We start from the raw sequence: 24,641 nt of genomic DNA, 5'->3' as shown, positions 1-24,641 counted from the left end.
CCTTTAATATATTATTCTTATAATATATTAATAAATCATAATTAAACATTTCTCTCCTTAATTCATCCTACATATTGCTATGGTGAAGGCAACCCAAAAGGACCATGCTCATAATTAGGTCAAGTACATACCAAAATAATTATGGACTTAGACACTAATCCAACAGTCTCCCACTTGGATAAGTCTAATAACTATTTTGCATAACTTCAGAACCTGATCAGCAATCGTAGCTTTCAAAAACCGCTGTCAACTCTGATCTTATCAGATACGCGTGTCCTTTAGATAAGGGATCATATATTCCTCCATTCTCAAGATATCGTATAGACACAAGACATGAATTTGATCATTCTCTCTATACAGTTTCCCGACTTCCGATTTATGACGACTGACAACAGACTACAATTGAACACATCAAATTAGTCCCGGCTTGGCCAAGCGCTTAGGGTGTCATCACTAAATCATCGAGAGGCCCACATATATCGCTTTTATCCCACTTTGGGTAAAAGGAATGGATAAACTTCGACTCAAATGCTCGCTTGCATTTACTGATCGAATCACACACAACAATAAGTTTTATAACACCAAGTTACTGGTGTGTTTTCTTATTATCAATATGCAAACGACCAACAAATAACAACTCACACGTCTCGGTTTCAAGAATATACAATGTTATCGTCTCACAATTACTCATGATAAAAAAAACCATGAAGTGATTCAAGTGAGCGTGGGTTTGATCCAATACTCTAATCTTATTAAAGCACTCATGAACTCTGCAGCAAACTTGTGCTATGTCTAAACACTTTAGACAATCTACAGACAGATTCATGACAGTCTTCCTTCATACCTACTTCCAACGTATGACCGACTGTGGATGTTTGAATAACCTAGTTATTCTGGAAGTCAAAACATGCAAAGTGAAACACAATAATAATATTAATCCTATATGGCCCCAAAACTTTTGAGCGTAAATAAAAACACTTTTATTTAAACACCATATTGATTACTCATTATTCATTGCTTACTGTTTCAGAAAACCAACTTATTACTCGAATTATAACCACAATTGTCCCATGCTCCAAGCATGCACACTTTGGTTTCCTATGGTCCATACTTTGTGAAATAGATCAATTGAAAAACTTTTGCAATGAAACTCATTTCACAATCCCCAATTCTTATCATTAGAGTAAGAATACCAAATTCTTGCCATATGTCAGATTCTAACATTTTATGCAACGATCCTTTCGTAAAGTCATAGCACAAAAGTCATCAAGACTTGGCCAATGAAATCACAAAGTACTCTATCAGAAATTGTCACAAAACAATTCTATAGATGTGATGTCTCTCACTCAAAGTACATTCCTTCGAACATCCTTTTGCATAAAAGTTTCTAATCTACATAGATTCTTAATTTCCAACTCCCATTTATGGAAACATTTCCATATTTTCTATATGACAACTCATTCTTAATAGAATCTTATCTATTCATAATAATGTCAATATAGTCCATCCAGTACTATACTTCCAACTACTCACAAGCGACAAATCCTCAGTGAACCTCAGATCGTCCTTTGATAGTTGTTTAATTATTTTAGTCAAAACCATTTCTAGTCCTTCTTCCCTCTTAATGCCCTAGGCATTTGGAAAATTTTAGAATGGTCAAATATTATAGCATATGCAATCGATCCTATACCCGAAGCGTATTGGACACGATGCATAATGTCTCCCATAAAGACGTGATACTTTATCAGTCTTGTGCCATAATATTTTATGTGCCCTGTTCCCACAATTCGAACTATGAAGAGGGATGCCGTAATCATAATCGAATTTTGAGAATGCACTATGTATCCTTGACTAAATTTATTAACGTTTCTCGATCTAAGCTTTAGAATTTTGAAACGAAGTATAATATTCTCTCCCTTAATTATAGCAAAACAACTTTTCAACCCTTGCAACTTTGCAAAGTGAATCTTTGTTTTCTATAATTAATATTGCTAACTTGCAATACTTACCATAATAATCATGGTCCCACTAACATGATGATTATTTTTTCTTACCAGCATAACACTTATGCTCCCACTAGCTTTGACATGTATTCAGAAAACAATTGAACTTCCAGAAAACAATGCTTATTGAATTCCTTAAGTTCATATTTCTAATACCTAATGCTTTGATAAGCCTTTATCTAAGCTTTTTAAGCTCATACATCTTTGCCTTAGATAGCTCACATGTGTGTCTAAACAATTCAGAATTTATGTTACTAAGTCCCAAATGTTCAGACCAATTGCCAAATCTCACAATTCGAACTATGAAAAGGGATGCCGTAATCATAATCGAATTTGAGAATACAATTTTCACAATTGCTATCTTCTTAAAATCTCTCTTAGTGAAAGCATTTCCTCACAATCATTTTCATGAAGGAGGGAAACCTTATGACACTTAGATTTTATGATGTATGTGTTCCTATCCATGTGAATTTGTCAAAAACGAAAGTTTGCGACAAATCCAAAACCATATGGACTGAACTCATTCAATCTCGATTTCTTGCCTTATGGTAACACGAGTGCCCACCATGTCTTCCAAGTGGTTTAGCAACTCACCCTTACATACCAATGTACTTTCCATTGATCAAGGTGCTTTGTCTTTATGCATTCAAATGAGAACTCATAGAACTCACATGCATATTAACTCAATTGGAATGGAACAGAAAAAGAGTATGTCATCCACGATAGGCTTTAAACCTCAAGTTGTGTGCTAGTGATGATCAACTAGGTTTAACTCTTGATTTGTTCTTGAAACCTTTCAAGACCATTAAGACTCCTACTGACTCCTTGACATATAAGGTTCTCTTGTCAAGAAACATTTCTTGACAAAAAAATATTCAAGAGTTAGTGTAGCCTTTTGTCAAGTTTAACACTTCACGCAATTGGTCCTGGTTGGTCTTTGTCTTATCCAAGACATCACAACTTACCAATTTCAAATGTGCAAGAATAAGAAAACTTTTCCAAATTTCACATCTGACGAGTGTTATAAACCTACTTAAGACTTGTCACTCATGTCAAAATCTTGACTCTAAGACTTGATATTGGAACGAAGTATGATTGACTTCTTGATTTTAACCATTTCTACAATTCTCGATTCCTCTTCTTAGACATACAGATGCACTAAGACTCACTTGGAGGATCAATTGAGATATGGTTCTTAATCATTAAGACTTATCATAAAACACAATAAAAGGTACTCTCCCTTCTTCTTAGAATAGAGAAACTTTTATCTTTCTGCCTACTTGATTCTTCTTATTCGTTCTGCTATTGATTGAAACTCTTTCAATCAACTCAGAATTATACTTAATCTTATAAGTATAACCATATTTACTAAACTTTACTAAATCATGACAAATATCTTTATCACTCTTGTGGTGGACTTGATCAACGCACAATCTAGTGTACTCGATCTCCTAGTCCTTCTCTTGACACTTTGTCAAAGAATTAGTCTAATTTCCAAATATGAAGTTTCTCATTCATCACGCAACCAAGTTGCATGACTCTAAGTTTCTGTCCAACTGAAACTTGGGCGATGCGAATCTTCCCTTATTTGGCAAATTCTCGACATTTCCACAAATAACATAATAAAGAATCCATTATTGCTAACAATAGAAACAATCAAACATCAATTTTTCATACACACCATTGCAAGGATAAATAAATGAGACAAAATCAAAATTTATTTTATTGCGGAAAAATTTGTCCTTACAATGCAATTCAACTGAAAAACTATGCTATTTCATATTTCTTATCATTCTATCCTAACTCTACAGTAGCAGCTCAAAAAATCTGATCCTCGAGTCCATGCGATCGAAATCCATTTCTTCATGATCAGATTCAGCACGCTTCTTCCTTAAGCTTCCTCTCTTTTCTTCGATCCTGCAAAAACATCAAAATGTAATCTTATCACATCATGTATTAAGAATCAAAGAATAGGAACTTATAGAGTTAGTTAATAGATTTTACCTGAAGTAGAGCCATACGTCTTGACACTCCCATCTCTTAGATCTCTCAGGTAAACAGGGCGGCTTCGTCTCCAATGCCCCTTCTCTTGGCAGTAGAAGCAGATGGACTCTTTTGGAATGGCACAAGGAACTATCTCAGAATTTACCTTTTCTGGATTTCCAATGTCACCATTTTCAATGTCCATTAAAGTTTGGGAGTTTGATTTGCCAGACAAATTTGCTCGATCAGCACGCCAAATCATTTCTGATTCAGCAGCTATAAGCAAATAGGTCAAATCAATGAGGATCATGTCATGGTCTATCATATAGTACTCTCTAACGAACTCACTATATGATTCAGGAAGTGACTGAAGAACCCAGTCAACAGCCAACATTTCTGAGATATCGACACCCATCATCCTTAACCTGTCAGTGTGTGACTTTATCTCCAAGACGTGTGCACACACAGGTTTCCCATCTTCGTGTTTACTTGACAATAGGGCTTGAGTGAGCTTGAACTTTTCAAGCCTTTGAACTTGTGGGTAAGGGAGAATAATTGGAGGAGGTAGAGGAAGTGAAACATGACTCTCATTTCCTTGATCGTATCGTGGAACGTCATCTTCATTTGGAAAGCTTGTTCCAAGGGACTTGGGAAGACCATTTTAAGATTTAGACATCTACAAAAACGGGAGAAAATTCAAGTTAGTTGATAAGAATCCTTGATGTAACACCCAAATGAGACATCAAGGCTAGGATCCAACACAATACACTACAACCTAGAAGAGGGATGCCGTAATCTAGTTGCAGAATATTTGAAGGTAGGTAAATGATGATTTACCAATTCCCACCATGAAAAACGAAAAAGAAGTTTAAGTTTTAAATGAATTGAAACTCCTAGATCTTTTTGAGATTCATTGAACTTTTCAATGGCATGTTTAATCTCGATTATGCCCTTCAAGTTTGCGACTGGGATGCCGAGGATCACAAACAAGGTGTGAATAACCATACGAATCACGTGGTTCACCCAATTGCTACTATCACCTAATCAATGTGCCGGTTAACCACACACGCTCCATTGATCTATGATAAACATCGAGCCACCCTTCACTACCAATGTCAACCCCAAATTAGTATGCCGGTTAACCACGCACGCTCCACCAACGTTTGGCAAGGGTGTGAAGTGTAATTCCATGGATTAGCATACAATTTCACATTTTGCCTAAAGTAACTATGATTTGGGAATTTGTAAAAGCATTTAGTTACTTTGCACTTCATTATACTTATAATGGAAGGTTTCGTCCTATCCTACCCATTCGGCAAACGACCCTCCACTAGTCAAGGGTGCGGTGGGTAAGAGTGGATACCCATTCAATCGCCATTTTATAGGCAATTTCTTTAAACACCCCTTATAGACCAGCTTCGTGAATGAGGCCTACTAACGGTAAGACCGACTGTTTACTCATATATATATATATATATATATATATATATATATATATATATATATATATATATAATATTAGACTTTTAATGTTATATATAGTGTAAGGGTGTATTTTATACTTTTAAAATACTAGGTGGTCTAATTTAATAAGTTATACTTTTAATTTAATTAAATGTAAACCAAAACTTTATGGATTTATTAACTCTCTTTTAATTATACACTTTAATTAATTAACAAAACCATAAGGGTGTAATTTGGACTTTTCAAAATGCGAGGGTTTTAGAATTTAACATTTCAAAATCAAACTTTTAATCAACTTTTAAATTCCAAAACTTGAGGGCAAGTTTTGAAACTTTTCAAAACATTTGGGATTAGAATTTAAATATTTCAAAATTAAACTTTTAATCAAAAATTTAAATTCCAAAACTTGAGGGCAAGTTTTGAAACCTTTCAAAACATTAGGGTTTAACTATTTAAATTTCAAAAACAAAACTTTTAAGTTCAAATTTAAACTATAAAACCTAAAGGGAAAAATTGAAATTTTTTCACAAGATAATTCAAATCTAAATTACAAATAATCAATCTTTATCTAATAAAACAAAAGATTATCTAAATTTTGACAATTATCTTCTATTTTGGCAAGGATAATCTCCAAATATTGATAAAAATCGGATTTTATTGATAAAAAAACGTTTTAGGTAATTATCCACAGCCAAAATAGGTCAAAATCCCGAAATCAGCTCCATCTGACTCTCTGACTCGTCGAGTCAGGCTTGGACTCGTCGAACTATGGACTCGGCGAGTTCAGCCATGGACTCGACGAGTTCAGCCATGGACTCGGCGAGTCCAGTCGAAAAACCTCAAAATTTTCGATTTTCAGCCAAAATTCGATCAAATAAGCATCAAATTCACTAACAAACAGCCCTGACACTGATACCACTGATGGATTTCGAGCAATACATCATTCCTATGGTGTACATGCAAACCCTAATAACTTTTGGATCTAGTTTGTCTAATGAACATGCAATTGAAAATCCAAAGCTATAAACCCTAGATCTATCAAATGAGAACTGAAATAAGGGTTTAGTAATTACCTTTGATTGTTATATAGCAATAACAATCAATCCTTGCTTTGATTGGCTTCAGAAAGCTTAGTGCCTCAAGTGTTGCACCTCTAATGGAGTCACAAACACCACTAAGCAACTTGGATGAAGAGGGAAGAGAGAGGAGGCACCAAAAACGGATGGAAACCCTAAAGGAACACTTGTCCACGTTTTTGGGGCTTAAGGGTCCTTTATATACATGTAGGCTATTAGGGTTTACAACTAGGAAACCCTAATCTGGCTGCTTAAGCCCTAAGCAGCCCATGGACTCCTTTAACATATCTCGTGGACGAATTCCTTATGGGCTTCCCATAGAATTCGTCCAACCTATATTATTTAGATAATCCATAGCCCAATTGCAATTATCTTATAATTACAAATCCAGTCCCCTAAGTTTAATTAATCTCTTTTAGCCACTAAATTAATTCTTAATTAATTCTTGACTAATATTAATTAAACAATATGATTTCTCCTTTAATATATTATTCTTATAATATATTAATAAATCATAATTAAACCTTTCTCTCCTTAATTCATCCTACATATTGCTATGGTGAAGGCAACCCAAAAGGACCATGCTCATAATCAGGTCAAGTACATACCAAAATAATTATGGACTTAGACACTAATCCAACACTTTAGACAAGGGATCATATATTCCTCCATTCTAGATATCGTATAGACGTGAGACATGGATTGAAATCATTCTCTCAGTCTATGTGTCGTTTCCCGATTTCTGATTTATGATAACTGACTAATTGAACAAATCAAATCAGTCCTGGCCCGGCCGAGCACTTTCCTTTGTCATCACTAAATCATCGAGGGGCCAACATATATCACTTTTATCCTACATTGGGTAAAAGGAACGGATAAACTTCGACTCAATGCTCGCTTGTACTTACTCACCGAATCACACACAATAATACGTTTTATAACACCAAGTTACTGGTGCGTTTACATATTATCGATGTGCAACCGACTCGCAAGATACAACTCACACATCTCGATTTTAATCCTTGAAGCGATCCAAGTGAGCGTGGGTTTAATCCAATGCTCAAATCATATTCGTAAGCACTCATGAACGTTGTAGCAAACTTTTGCTACACTTTAGACAATCTACACACCAATTCATGACAATCTTCTTTTATACCTACTCCCAAAGTATGAGCGACTGTAGAACGTTCAAATAATTCGATTATTCTCAAATAACTCAATTATTTAGGAAGTCAAAACATGCAAATTGAAACACAAGAATAATACTAATCTTATATGGCCCCAAACTTTTAAGTATAAATAAAACACTTTTATTTAATCACCATATTGATTACTCATTATTTGTTGTTTCGGGTAATCAACTTCTTACTTGAATTATAACGACAATTGTCCCATGCTCTTAGCATGTACACTATGTTTACTTATGGTCCTTGCTCTGTGAAATAGTATAATTGAATAACATTTTCAATCATACTCATTTTACAATTCCCAATCCTTACCACAAGTGTAAGAATACCAAATTCTTGCCACTTATAGAATATGTTAGATTCTAACACTTTATGCAACAGTCCTTTCGTAATGTCATGGCACAAAAGTCACCAAGACTCGGCCAATGAAATTACAAAATGCTCTATTGGAGATTGTTACAAGACTATTCCATAGATATGAAGTCTCACATTCAAAGTACATTCCTTTGAACATTCTTCTTGCATAAAAGTTTTTCTACTCTACACATAAACTCTTAACGTCCAACTCCCAATAAGGAAACATTTCCATATTTGCCATATGACAACTCATTATTAATAGAATCATTTCTAATAATAATAATGTCAATATGGTACTTCCATTACTATACTTCCAACTGTTCACAAGCGACCAATCCTTGGCGAACCTTAGATTATCCTTGACAGTTGTTTAACTAATTCAGTCAAATCTGATTCTTGTCCTTTTTCCCTCTTAATGCCCTAGGCATTTGGAAAATTTTAGAACGGTCGAATATTACAATGACATGATACTTTACCAGTCTTTTGCTATAATATTTCTATTTGCCATGTTCTCACGATTCGAACTATGAAGAGGGATGCCGTAATCATAATCGAGTGTGAGAACACAACAATTATTTCCATATATAGAATTCTCTTACGTTGAATCCTTTCAACATAACATTCATATATCTTTTTGACTAAATTTTATCAAAATTTATCGATCTAAACCTTTAGATATAAACGAAGTATAATATTTTCTCCCTTATTTATAGCAAAACAACTATTCAACCTATGCAACTTTGCAAAGTGAAACTTTTGTTTTCTATAACTAATATTGCTAACTTGCAATAATAATCATGCTCCCACTAACATGATGATTATATCCATACTAGCATAACATTTATGCTCCCACTAGCTTTGACACGTATTCAGAAACCAGCTAAACTTCTAGAAAACAATACTTATTGACTTCCAAAGTTCATTGTTTCTAATACGATATGCTTTGATAAGCTTTTATCTAAGAATCTCAAACTCATACACCTTACTTTAGACAGCTCACATGTGTATTTAAACAATTCCAGAACTTTTATTACTAAGTCCTAAATGTTTAGACTAACTGCCAAATCTTACAATTCGAACTATGAAGAGGGATGCCATAATCATAATCGAATTTGAGAATGCAATTTACATAATCGCTATCTCCTTAAAATCTCTCTTAGTGAAAGCGTTTCCTCACAATCATTTTCATGAAGGAGAGAAACCTTATGACACTTAGATTTTATGGTGCATGTGTTCCTATCCATGCAAATTTGTCATAAGCATAATCGTAAGATAATGTTTGTGACAAATTCAACCTCTTATGGACAGAACTTGTTCATTCTTAATTTCTTGCCATCAAGGGTCCCACCATTGCTTCCAAGTTATTTAGCAGCTCACCTATGCCAGTCAATGTACTTTCATTGATCAAGGTGTTTGCCCTTATGCATTCAATTGAGAACTCGTAGAACTCATATGCATAATCACTCAACTGGATTGGCACAGAAATAAAATTTTATCAACACGATAGGTTACAATCCTCAAGTCGTGTGCTAGTGTTTAATAGTTTTACTTCTTGATTTGTTCTTGAAACTTTTCAAGATCTTTAGACTCCCACTGACCTCTTGACATATAAGATTTTCTTATCAAGAAACATTTCTTGACAAAACAAATATTCAAGAGTCAGTGTGTGCCTTTATCAAGACAAACCTACATACAATTTGGTATTAGTTGGTCTTTGTCTTATTCAAGACATCACAACTTACCAAAATGTGCAAGTGTAAGAACATTCCTACTTAAGATTATCTCACTCAATTCACATTCTTGGAGTATGACTCTAAGACTTGATATTGGAACGAAGTACGATACATCTTATTGACTTAACCATTTCTACAATTCACCATTCCTCTTCTTAGCCAAACTAGTGCACTAAGGTATCCTTAGAAGATGAATTGTAATATAGTTCTTAAGACGATCATAAAACACGATACAAAAGTACTCTCCCTTTTTCTTAGATTGGAGAACCTTTTATCTTTCTGCCTTCATTGATTCTTCTTATTCGTTCTGCCATTCATTAAAGCTTTTCAATAATTCAGAGTTACACTTAATCTTGTAAGCATAATCACGTTTACAAGACTTTTAGTAAATCATGACGAATAAACTCATCGTTCTTTGTGGTGGACTTGACCAGTGCACAACATTGTGTACCAGATCTCCTAGTCTTTCACTTGACTCACATACTTATGTGAACAAGGAATTAGTCTCAATTTCCCAAATACAAAGGTTCTCATTCATCACACAATACCAGTTGCATGATTCCAAGTTTCTGTCCAATTGAAACTTGGGTGATGAGAATCTTTCCTCATTTGGTAAATTTCTGACATTACCACAAATAACATAACTAAGAATCAAATCCATTCACAATATTGCTAACAATAGAACCATTCAAACACCAATTTCATAAAATCCGTCGCAAGGAAACATAAATAAGATAAATCAAAATTTATCTTATTGCGGAAAAATATTGTCCTTACAACGCGATTACAAATGAGAAACTACGCAAATATTATTTAGCAATCTATCCTAACTCTAAAGTAGGAGCTAAAACAATCCGATCTTTGAATCATGCGATCAAGATCCATTTCTTCATGATCAGATTTAGCTCACTTCTTTCCTTTTAAGCTTCCTTTCCTTTCTTTGATCTTTCAAAACATCGAAATTTAATCTTATCACATCATGTATTAAGAATCTCCAAACAGAAACTTAATCGAGTTAGATAGTGGATTTTACCTGAAGCAGAGTCATACATCTTGACTCTCCCATCTCTTAGATCTCTCAGGTATTCAGGGCAGCTTCGTAACCAATGCCCCTTCTTTTGGCAGTAGAAACACATGGATTCTTATGGAATGGTACACGGGACTATCTCAGACTCAACTTTTCTCTTGCGTAGAGAAAAACTTTTCTGGACTTCCAATGTTGTCATTGCCCATAGAGGGTTGGGATATTGATTTACCAGACAAATTTGTTGACCAGTGCGCCAAATCATTTCTGATTCAGCAGCAATAAGCAAAATAATTCAAATCAATAAGTGTCATGTCGTGTTCCATCATATAGTACTCTCTTACGAACTTACTATGTGATTCGGGAAGTGACTTAAGAACCAAGTCAAAAACCAACTTCCTTTAAACATCGACGCCTAACAATCCCAATATGTAATCTTTTATGAGCACATATAGACTTTCCATTTTCATGTCTTTTGCCAATAGGGCTTGAGTAACCTTGAACTTTTCAAGTCTTCGAACACGTGGTTCAGGGAGAATTATTGGAGGAGGTGGAGGAAATGAAGCATGATTTCCACTTCCACAAAACAATCGTGGAACATCATCTTCACGTGGAAAACCTTTTCCAAACGGATTTAGGAAGACCATAGTTGTCAGACTTTGACATCTATAAAACGGGAGAAAATTCAAGTTTAGTTGATTGAGTCCTTAATAAAACACCCAAATGAGATATTAAGGCTAGGACCCAACACAATATCCTACAAATTGGAAGAGGGATGCCGTAATCCAATTTGCAGAACATTTGAAGGTAGGTAAATGACGATTTACCAATTTCCACCATGAAAAACGAAAAGGAGGTTAAGCTTTAAATGAATTGAAACTCCTAGATCTTTTGAGATTCATTGAACTTTTTAATGTCATGTTTAATCTCGATTATGCCCTTCATTTGTGACTGGGATGCCGAGGATCACAAATAAGGTGTGAATAACCATGCGGATGTACGTGGTGCCCTTAATGTTACAATCACCTAATCGACGTGCTGGTTAACCACACACGCTCCATCGATCTATGACAAACATCGAGACATCCTTCGGTACCAATGCCAAACCCAACTTAGTGTGTCGGTTAACCACACACGCTCCACTAATTGTCTCGACAAGGGTACAAAGTGTAATTCCATGGAATTGCATCGATTTCACTTTTTCCTAAAGTAACTAAGATTTGGGAATTCAGTAAAAACATTTAGTTACTTTATTCATTATACTTTTAATGAGGAGAGGGGTTTGCCCTATCCTACCCGTTCGGCTAACGACCCTCCACTAGTCAAGAGTGCGGTGGGTAAGAGTGGATACTCATTCAATCGTCATTTTATAGGCAATTTCCTTAAACACCCCTTATAGACCAGCTTCGTGAATGAGGCCTACTAACGGTAAGACTAGCCGTTTAAGTTATACATATATAATATTAGACTTTTAATGTTATATATAGTATATGATGTATTTTACACTTTTAAAATACTAGGTAGTTTAATTTTATAAATTACACTTTTAATTTAATTAAATATAAACCATATCAAAATGGATTTATTAACTTTCTTTTAATTATACCTTTAATTAACTTAATAAAACCATAAGGGTGTAATTTGAACTTTTTCAAAACTAGGGTTTTATAATTTAAAATTTCAAAAATTAACCTTTTAATCAAAAAATTTAAATTCCAAAACTTGAGGGCAAGTTTTGAAACATTTCAAAACATTAGGGTTTAACTATTTAAATTTCAAAACTAAAACTTTTAAGGTTCAAATTCAAACTATAAAACCTAAAGGGTGAAAATTTGAAACTTTTCCAAACTTTATCAAGAACATTCTAGATCAACAATTCAAATAAGGCAATTAACAATTAATTTGGTTATCTAATTTTAACCTAGTCCAATTACTTGCAAGATAATTCACCAAATAACTAAAATAATTAAACATTATCTTATAAGACAACAAATATTTCATTAATTGGAAATTATCTACTATTTTGGCAAGGATATTCACCCAAAATCAATAAAAATCGGATTTTACTAATTAAAAACGTTTATGGTAAGTATCCCAAGCCAAAACAACAAGAAAATCGCGAAAAAAACGCTGCCAGACCCTTTGACTCGTCGAGTCCAGGCATGGAATCGTCGAGTACAGCAGACTCGGCGAGTTCACCAAGTGACTTGGCGAGTCAAGCAGTCAGAACCAAAAAAAATTCGATTTTTAAGCAATTTTACGATCAAACAAGCATCAAATTCATAAACAAACAGCCCTAGGCTCTGATACCACTGTTGGGTTTTTGAGCACTACAACATTCCTATGGTGTACATGCAAACCCTAAAGCTTTGGATCTAGTTTGTCTAATGAACATGCAATAATCATCCAAAGCCATAAACCCTAGATCTAGCATGTGATAATCAATATTAACATAAGAATAGGATTTAGATCTTACCTTTGATTGTTATGTAGTAATAACAATCTATTCCTTCTTATAATTGGCTTCTAAAATCTTAGATTCACAAATGTCACTCCTCTAATGGCTCACAAACACCAAGAGCAAGAGGATGAAGAAGGAGAAGAGGAGAGGCACTCAAAAACGTCTAGAAACCCTTAGGAATGAGTTAGCCACGTTTTTGGTGCCCTAGGGGTCCTTAAATAGTGAGGCTATTAGGGTTATCTAACAAGGAAACCCTAATTTGACTGCTTAGGCCCTAAGCAACCCATTGACTCCTCCTTTAGAAGCCTTGGACGATTTCTAATGGGTTTCCCCATAGAATTCGTCCACCCCTCTAATAAGGAGTCCAATAGCCCAATATTCAACTATCACACAGTTGACAGTTCTAGTCCCTTAAGTTTAATTAATCTCTTTTAGCCACAAAATTAATTCTTAATTAATTATTGACTAATATTAATTAAACAATATGATTTCTCCTTTAATATATTATTCATATAATATATTAATAAATCATAATTAATCCTCTCTCTCTATAATTCATCTTATCAAGTTGCTTTGGTGAATGCAGCCCAAAAGGACCATGCACCATTAGGTCAAGTACATACCAAAATAGTTATGGACTTAGACACTAATCCAACAATAATTACATAATGAATCTCATATAATAAGTGAATGATATACATGAGCATGAATTAACACTCTAGAGATGATAGTGAAACATAAACATGAAGGAATGTTAGAAAATATCTAGCTCCAGTGATTGTTATGACCCAAGGGAAATTTTGGAACATGGAATGGAATTGAGGATTCCATAGTTAGATTGGACGTTTTCAATGAGATTAATGGTGGTTTTATATGCTCGACAACTTTCATATGAGTGTTCAATCAATTAGGAACAAATCTTGTGAGTTTTGAATGGTCAATTGAACAATTGGCTACTTAACCCTTCTTATGGAATACGAGAACCAATATGTTCTTAAAAGGAGTTCAATGAGAACTTAATGGATTAAGTAGGGTGTTTTAGGATAATAAAACACCTCCTAATCATATGTGAGAACCTAAACAAATGGTACAAAGTGAATGGGCAAATGGTCTTCAAGAAATATGCAAATTAGAGTGTTATATTAAGAAAATTTGAGACCTTTGTGTGTGCAGACCTCATTCCACGACCGTGGAATGGCAAGGCCAAGCATTCCACGGGCGTGGTATGCCCTGATCAACATCATGTAACTTTTTAATACATACTCGAATTTACCTGTAATTTTCGCCTACATTCATGTTTTTGCATAAGGAATGAGATGAAACAATAAAATTTAGTAATTGTAACTTTGATGGATATTTTGGTCATTTTAATGGCTTGTTTGCATGTTATATAGGTGTTGATTGAGAGTGTTTCTCTAAGGAAAGGAACTAGAAGAAGAGTAGTTAGCCTACATGTGATTGAGGTGAGTACGTGTTGACATTTTTGCCACTTTGGGGTACATGGCAAAATGATTTTTTATTATAATGAAAATGCTTTGATATATGAAACGTTTTGAAAAGAAAGTGTTAAATGTTTTTGGAAATGATGTTTGGAAAGAATGTCTTGAAGGAAAGAATGTTTTAATAGCAAAGAACGTGTTTGAAAGAAAGAATGTTTTGAAATATAGATGTTTTACTTTTGAAATGAGCATTGTGATGCTAAAGTATAAAATATGTAAAGCATGGAAAGTCATGAAAGAATAGAAAGTAATGAAAAAGAATGTAAAGAAATGGAAAGTAATGAATATAATGGAAAGAATGTAAAGAAATGGAAAGTAATGAATAGAATGGAAAGAATTGGAAAGTAATGAAAATAATATTTGCCCGGGCCATGATACCTCGTAAGAGGCACTAGAGGAATCTATCGGGGTGGCGCCTCCCCTTCGCGAGATAAATGTCCTAATGGAAATGATGTCTTGGTGGATTGATTTGTTCTTTCCATCTTGGTCTAGACTTGGGAGTGGTTCCTTTATTGGACATAGACCCTAAGTATAAAAATGGCAATGGTTTAATACCGGAATTAGCCCCTAATGATAAAATAAAATGGAATATGGAAAGATGTCTGTTGAAATGAAATGAGAAGATATGAAATGATATTTATGATGCGTATGAAACGAGTTTTCCTTGAAAATGCTTGAAACTGATTTATGGTCTAAAACTAAGTTTTGCAAAGATGAAGTGTTTTTGATGAAAATTTGATAAATGTTTTGGGTCACAAAATCACGTAGCTCATGAGACATTTTTATCTTACGTATCTCTTTTTAGTGTCATGTATTCCAGGTTGCAATTAATGAGAAAATTGATAGATGAAAGTTAGAAGATTAAGAGATAGAGAATGGAGTGGAACTTGTTAAGTTCCTTATTTAATGTTATTGATGTAATTCGTATTTGTTTGCTATGGTTGTATGATTCTTAATGGTAACACCCAAGGTTTTAACTGTAATTGTGTTTATGGGACCAGTTTTATGTTAAATGAGAGTTAATACCCAAATGTTTTTATAACCATAACATTTGAAAAAGTTTTGAAAAATTTAGGGTGTTTCAATTTTGTTCCATTATATTCGACTACAATATCAATAAATATTTTTGCCGTTCAAATTTCAAATATCCTAATACTAAGCAATATCATATTTGCTAAATTTATTTAAATTCAAATCCTCTTACATTTGGTTATATCAAATTAGAAATTTGTAAGGAAGTGTAACTTCATATCCTTAATATTAAGGAAGATCTTAGGCAATATATGAGGAATAAATCAATTTCTTCGATTTTTATTCTTCAAAACCAAATTTCAATCGTTTCTTTATGGAACAATTATTTTCGTTTCGAATATTATTATCCGGGTTTTTATATTCACATATTCTATGTAAATAACTTATATATACATTTTTTATAGCCTAAAATTTTTAATAATCATCATTTTGGTACCGGATTAAGCATTATTTAAAAAATTTATACATTTAAATATTATTTATCTATAAACATTATAAGCTTACCCGTCATCATTTTGGTATCGAATTAAGCATTATTTAAAAATTTTATACATTTAAAATATTATTTGTATATAAACATTATAAGCTTACCAATATAGAGACTATATATAAATATTTGTTTGCAATTTATTGTTAAATAAATTGTTTTTTCTTATTATTTAAATTTTATTATTGTGAACCGTGTAAATCAGGTTATAACATTATATATATATATATATATATATATATATATATATATATATATATATATATATATATATATATATATATATATTCAATAGAGAACCCTTATTAATGGTTATCCAAGAAACCAAATATTTTTTTCAAGTTTTTGAGCTTATTATTTATCGAAAAAAAAACTAAAAATATTTAAATTCATAACTTCACATTGTGAATGATAAATATATTTTTCGGATTCACCGTGTGAATTCAGATTGACATTGTGAATCTGCACAGATTCACACTATGAATTTGATGAAAAAAAATAATTTTTTTATTGAATTTGATATCATTGGAAAAATGTTAAAAAATTATGAATTTTGAGTATATTTTATTAAAAATTAATTTTTAAAAGTTGAAAAAAAGATTGGTTCCTTGATTGTAGGGTTAATAATTGTTCTCTATTTAAAACCTCACCATATATATATATATATATATATATATATATATATATATATATATATATATATATATAAAGAGAGAGAGAGAGAGAGAGATGGTTGTAAGCAACATTTCTTTCAACTTTCAAGTTCTACGTCTTTACGAAGTGATGTATCTAGCGGTACCGTGTTCGAGATTGTCAAGATCGGGATCCCACCTAGGATCGTTTTTGGGTTTACAAGATCGGGATTGAGATCGTAAGATCCCACAAAATAAAATATAATTTTAATTTATAATATTTAATCATGAAAAATATTTCAAACATTTAATTTTTCGTTCAAAAGTTATAAAAACTTTAAAATATTAGTCATAAGTCACAATAAAAAATAATAAATTGTAGATTGGTAAAGGGTAAAAGACCTAAAGTGGTAAAAAAAAATCAAGGGACGGTAAGATCGGATCAGATCTCGATTCTACGATCCTACCTGCGATCCTACCCCAAATACGATCCTTTTACAACCCGGATCGTTTTTCATACCTAGGATCGTAGGATTGTACGATCCTACGATTATGATCGCAGGATCGTACGATCAACGATCAGGATCGCAGGATCGTACGATACTACGATCAGGATCGCGATTTTGACAACCATGCGCGTTCCTATATATCGTCTCTATTCCAGACATTTTAAGATTTTCTTTAAAAAGTATAAAGTAATTAATGATGTATTAGTGGAAACAATATTTTTTAAAAATCATATATTGTTATTATACTAATTTAAAGTTCTTGCAAAAACTAATGTGTGAAATGTGATAATTAAAAGTATAATAATAATATTAATTGTAAAGAGTCTTTGGGCTAACGGTAATAAGTAACTCTCTTAAATGAGATGTCATAGGTTCAACTCTTACTACCGACATGTTTTAAAGAGTAGATTAGGACTAATTAGTTTGTCATTTCAAATATATAAATAGACTCAAAGTCTCAAACTTAAAAAAATAAGGCGTATTTTAGTGCCAGCTTAAATAGTCCGACTCAAGTTGGTTGGTATACAAATAATAGTTTTTGTTTTGTAATATGTATTAAATATAATTAAAAACGGTCGTATCGTAAATATTCATAATAAGATTGATTTTTAACTTTAACAAATAACGTGTACATATATTTGACAGGGGTGGCAAATCGTGTTATCGTTTCGTGTTTCTGTCTGACACGACACGACAATGTTTTATGTAACACGAACACGACACGACACGATGTCGCGTTTTTTTAACTAACACGAATACAAACGAATTAAAAAACGACAAACACGACACGACACGAAAAATATAACATATACTAAAAACTAGTTTATTTAATGAATACTTTATCAAATATAACACGAAAAAAACGACAAACGCGATAAACATGATAAAAAACTGCTAAATCGTGTCCATTTCGTGTCGAATTTTGAACACGAACACGACACGAAACGACATCGTGTTTTTTACAGTTAACACGAACACGACACGAACACAAATTCAAATTTTAGTTTCGTCTCAATTTCGTTTCGTGTCACGTATTTTTATCGTATCGTATCATAAATTGTCACCATAATATTTGTTAACATTAGAATTTTAGTGGTTTCGAATTCATTTACCGTCTTCTAGAAATTAAATTTTTTTTTTCAATACTTCAGTTTTCCCATGTGATGAGTCATTGGCAACCATTGTGATTATAACATTTTACTATCATGTTACAATTATTAAAATACTTTTTATTTAATATTATAAACAATAAAAAAAAACGTTATCCTCTTCCATGCCATTATGGAAAAGTTCTCTTGTAACATCTTTTTAATAAAAAAGTAAGTTATTTATCGCTCATGTTTACTCCACAGGCCCACATCATTACGTGGGCTTTCTGATTCTATTTATCATCACGTGTAAAAAGTTAAAACTGACCAACAAGAATTCAACTGAATCGAATCAAATACCGCTTTCCACGTAACTACGTTTTTTTGACGTAATCAAAAGGGCATAGGCTGACGTTTCAAGATGTCAGGTTTGTAATTCATCATTATCCGGCTCATAAAAAATAAATGTATTAATTTTCTTAGGGATTATTTGTTTTTTAAAATATAAAATATTTGCTGTGGATTATATTTATAGATATTTTTGACTATATGAAGAAGATTGTTTTTAAGGTATGCAAAGTGTTATAATAGAATAAAATTTATATAAATTAATTTTTTAAACTTATAAAACCTTTTCACCACAAAGTTACATAATTTTTATTTTAGTTAATTTATTCTATAATTATATAATCCGATTTCAATCTTAATAAATCAATTTCAAAATTATCTAATAAAAATATATTATTGTCTTTGCAAGATAAACAAAAATAACAATCCTAAAGATCATGTTATATGATAATCATCATCATCATCATATATACTCTAATAAATCAAAGTTTTTTTTGTCACACTGTCATTTAATTTGCCAAATGTCATTTTGTTGTTATTTTGAATTAATTTTTTTTCACATGTAATTTTATAAGTTTTTCTATTTTTTTAAATTCCACATAATATTTGAATATAATAATTGCAATAAATATACTCTAATAAATGAATGTTTTTTTGCCACTTGTCACATTCTCATTTAATTGCCAAATGTCATTTTGTGGTTGTTTTAAATTAATTTTTTTCTACATGTCATTTTATAAGTTTTTTTATTTTTTAAAATTCTACATAATATTTTAATGTAATAATTGCAATAAATGTAGTAATAAATGAATATCAATGTCAATAATGAACTTACCTTTTAAATTCAAATTTCTCAAAATTAAAGCTCATTAATTTTTTTGTTTATTTATTTAAATTATTTGTTTAAATTTAAAAGATAAAAAACATTTCCACTATAATAATTCATTATTTTTTCTAATTTTTTTTTATAAATTCAAAGTTCTTAAATATTTAAACTTTAATATTTATTTATTTTTTTAAATTAACCCATGTAATACACGGGTCTCACAACTAGTATATATATATATATATATATATATATATATATATATATATATATATATATATATATATATATATATATATATTCTATTCAAACTAAGTATTGTGTTATTGTATGCATAATTGTGGACCAATCATTTTACTTAATTTTGGAAAGTGAATAATATATATTATTAAATTAAATATAATAAAAAAATACCATCTAATTTCATTCTAAGGGTATTTTAGTCAATTAACATAAATTTAAAAAAGGAAAATTGCATATTTTAAGGAAAATAGATTCTATTAATTTTAAAAATTTGATTGTATGTATAATAATTCTCCTAATTCGAAAATTCTGACGGAATATTTTTATCAATATATTGAAAAATAACAAATATGATTAAACCATACAAGAATACACATTCTGACATAATATATATTTTGATTTAATGAACTTCTTGAAGAATAACAAAATTTTGGATACAAGTTAAAAAAATTTCATTACATTCTTAGAAAAGAAAATATATATATATATATATATATATATATATATATATATATATATATATATACTATTCTATGAGAATGTTACACTTATTAATAACAAAAAAACACAATATATAAATTATTCTACCAGAATATACTATTACATTTATTTTTTTTCATTATATTGTATATTATTCTGGTAGAATATTCCATTCTTTTTGGAAGATCGGTGGTCATTGTTCATCTTCATTCCATATAATGTTCATCTTCAAGATTCTATTCTGACAGAATCAGAATTCCCCTGTTCAACCAAACACCTTGAAGCTTCAAAATTCCCCTGTGCAGATGACATGGATCCTGATAATTCCACATCTCTTGAGTTGGGAAGCAGAGCCCTTAAGCTGTAAAAGGTTCCATATAAACGAGTATTATGTTACTAATTTACTACTCATTTTGAGGATCTTTTGTTATTATGATTTGGTTATCCAGAAATATCAGTTTATAATCTTGGAATTTATTAATTCCATACCTGTTAATGTTAAGGGAATTAGCTCCACCTTCTGGTTGATCATCAATCGATATATCTTGTGATATGAACTTTGCCTTTTTGATGTCACCAACAATCTTTACAGTTGCTGTATATCCACAATGTCTTACAAATACAGTACCCAGGGAGGTGGTGTCCTGTAATTTGTAAATAGTAAAAGTTGGCTATATTTATTTAGATTCCATAGCTAGCAGAAGAATGAGTTCAGGCATACTTACATGGACTACTGCACTCTCATCTGCTGTTATTCCTTTGAGTAAATTTGTTATAGCAACTTCATCAGAAGACATGGTAGGAGATCCAACACCAACTACCTTCACTTCTGACTTTGAGCTTGCATCAGCTGCATCACGCCTCACTGTAATAAACAAGTCCCCCACACGATCCTTACGTACTATTGATCCTGGAGAACAGTTTGATGTTGCAACAGAATCTATGACTTTGCGTATGGTTGAAACAACTTTAAAGATAGAGACATCAACAAACAAGCTATGAAGCAAGAATGCCTTTCGATCACGAATCACCCTTTCTTCCTCAGTCTTGCAAGGAAGGTTGGCTAATATTGCAAACTCTGTGGCCCATGTTCTATGGTCATGTTGACCATTTTGCCCTTGGCCTCCACCATTGCCACCCCAGTTTTCATCTTCTGATGGAAGTGGCTGGAAGTTTGATTCTGAGTCCAAAATGGATGGAGGAACCAACCAAGTGTTCGCCCGAAAACCATATGGAAGATTACCAAACTGAAAAAAAAAACATAGTGTCAGTTTCCAATTACACTCTTATAGCATCAATGTAGAAGTATTTCGGATAAGCAAACAAATATATATTACCTTATTATGTTCTAAGTAGGCTTTCATCAAGGAATCATATGCCTGCATAGTTTCAACATAAAATTGAGTATTTTTCTCTTACACATTTCTTCCAGTTAATAAAAGAGAGAACATAGAGATGGAGCAGAAAAGGAACTAATATACTGACATTAGCAAAAGCTTGGCTGAGCTGTTGAAGAAGATCCACCAGGGAATGAGGAAAGTGAATCGAGATGAATCGAGATTAGTACCAGATCTGATAACTCGATAGTAGTGGTGTCATCCGATTGGGGGGGGGGGGGATTGGACCTTGCAGCCGCTTCGTGCTTTCCTTAGCCTGCAATCGATCGACATCCATTGGACCTTGCAGCCGCTTCGTGCTTTCCTTCTCACCTTCATCGATGTACAAATACATGTGTCAACGCCCATGAAATCAGAAATCAAGAAATCAGACTTTCTTTCCCCTTCTTTCTTCATTCGAGCCCTAACTATGTGCGGGTGTGTGTGTATCGTTACTCTTAAATAAGAATTGCAGAAGAACATGTAGAGGCGATAATGGCTTGGTATTTTTTTGAAGATGGCGAAGAGATGAAAGGAATAATAGCTGGTGTTCAGTCAAGATCCAAACTTTGGATCGTGGTGGCTGAAAGCTTTTGATCAAATCCTACGGGGGGTTTTTCAAAGTGACCTCGGTGGTAATTAAAAGGGGATAAATTAGGTTAAAATCTACTAGCATAATTATAGGAAAGTATTTGGGGAAGTTGTTTATAAAATTACCTAATTACCCTTATTTATTTATTTATATTTTAAATTTTGATTGGCCCACATTTATGCATACAATAACACAATAAATACTTTAAACAATTGAACCTAGCTCTCTCTCTCTCTCTCTCTCTCTCTCTATATATATATATATATATATATATATATATATATATATATATATATATATATATATATATATATATAAGTATGTTCAAATGAGAATAATTTTTAGAACATTTGAGAACAATTTTCAGCTACAACAAAAAGCGCCTTTTTTTAATGAAGTAGAGGGTATGCACGTAAATTTTCATTTCTTTTACAAATGAAAGCTTCAGGAGCATCTTTTTCGGTGTATATCATCGGACCATCACCACCTTCTCCCCACCATTACTTTGCTGCTACCTTCAACCGTCAATCGCACCATCATACATCATGATCTTCTCCCCACCATCAATCGGTGAGAAACCACTGTGTTCCATGTTGGAACCTGAAAGTGAACCTCTAGCAATCCTAAGTACATATTCCGAAGTATGTTGGTTCCGAAGGAAGATGTGATCCGGAACCTGTCCGGAGCTGGAGAAAAGGAGTGAAGTATTTTGAAGAGGAACACATTCCGGAGCTGATCCTGCAGTCCAGAATGTATGATGATCCGGACCAAACCTTCATCTTCGGAACATTACTTGTTCGGAATGAAGTTGTTTTGTCTCTTATGCATTTATTACTTTTGTCTTGTATTCTGATGTAACGTTTCATAGGACTTAGTCTAAAGTTGATTTAGGACAATCAGAATGTCAGACTTGTGTCTTTTGTCCAGTCCTATGTAAACACTTGGGTCAATTCACTGTAATATTCTCTCCTATATATATAGGAGCATTCAATACAAGTCAACAACGGATCTTTCACTCACTTTTGGCATTTACTCTTATCACATTTAAAACATTCTTCTTGTTCTTAATTTATTAACCTTACCTTGATCATTATCTACTTGTTCTCAATTAATGTCTTGATCATTTGTTGAGTTGATTATCTAAGACTTGACTAGTCTTTCCAGTCTCGACTTGAACATCCATTATCAAGCAGACATTGATCTCAAGCATTCACTCAAGGTTTGAGTTTTCAAACCTTGTCCCTGCGTATAGATCTTGTTCTCACAATTAGTATCAGAGCTCGAGTGGTTGTCCTTTGAATCCATAAGATCAGATTATAGTTGGTTTGAATTTACCTTGGTATTTCAACCATTTCTGTGTTAAGGATAAAAGTTCTTCTATATACCACTTAAGCTTGAAGATATCTTGACTTCAATGGCTGCTTCAAATCCTCAGCAAATGATTTCAATGCAAATCGCAAATAGCGTGGGTGGCCCTACACATGCCCCATTGCTAGTTGTGGAAGAATATGATCATTGGAAAGTTAGAATGGAAAGGTTTTTACTAGCCAAAGAGAAAGGTGAACAAATCTGGAGATCCATCAAAGAAGGCCCTCATGTTTCTATAAGAACAGTTGTAAGAGATGCAGCTGCTCAGCTCATGCGAGAGGATGAAGTTCGTCCAACCCCTCTAACTGCTGATGATATTGAGAAGTTGCATGCTGATCAAGTTGCCTTCTCAGAAATGGTGTTTGGTGTTCCTCCATCACTCTTTGAGCACATCAAGCTATGCAAATCAGCCAAAGAAATTTGGGACACTCTTCAGGATCTGATTGAAGGTTCCGAAAATATGAAGGACAAGCGCCTCACCTCGGTTGTCAATGACTTTGACACCTTCACCACTACTCCAGGTGAATCTGTAGCCTCAGCCTCCAACCGATATCGAATCGTTGTCAACAACATGACTGCTCATGGGATTGTTCAAACTCCTCTCGAGTACAATCTCAAGTTCATTAACAATCTTGGTAAAGGATGGGGAAATGTAAAGTCCTGTCTTCAAAGTAATGGTTCTTTAAAAAAATTGAAACTCTATCAACTTTTTGATGAGCTTCAAGGACATGAATCAAACGTTGCTCAAACCATAAGGGAACTTTCCGGAGGACCACTTGCTCTCGTCAGTTCCTTTGAATCAACCATTCCGAACCCACCTGCTCCGGAACCTTACAAACCCACTGTTCCTTTGACTCAGTCATCCTTAACTTC

General features: G+C 32.8%; 1 protein-coding gene across 1 annotated transcript; it reads right to left on the bottom strand.

Annotated features, from left to right (window-relative positions):
• Positions 1-20,660: 20,660 nt before the first annotated feature.
• Positions 20,661-22,225, bottom strand: LOC145113682 (protein REDUCED CHLOROPLAST COVERAGE 2-like). The gene is made up of 5 exons (XM_079049744.1): positions 22,142-22,225; positions 21,770-21,811; positions 21,158-21,679; positions 20,922-21,076; positions 20,661-20,793 (listed from the first exon to the last, which is right to left on the bottom strand). The coding sequence occupies exons 1-5, from the start codon at positions 22,223-22,225 to the stop codon at positions 20,661-20,663; spliced, it is 936 nt and encodes a 311-aa protein (XP_078905870.1).
• Positions 22,226-24,641: the final 2,416 nt, after the last annotated feature.

The sequence above is a fragment of the Lactuca virosa genome, chromosome 5, assembly GCF_052849685.1.
Source record: "Lactuca virosa cultivar CGN04683 chromosome 5, Lactuca_virosa_CGN04683_v6, whole genome shotgun sequence".
Taxonomy (NCBI): Eukaryota; Viridiplantae; Streptophyta; class Magnoliopsida; order Asterales; family Asteraceae; genus Lactuca; species Lactuca virosa.
Note: the sequence above shows the minus strand (reverse complement) of the source record. Positions and strands in the feature narration are given on the sequence as shown.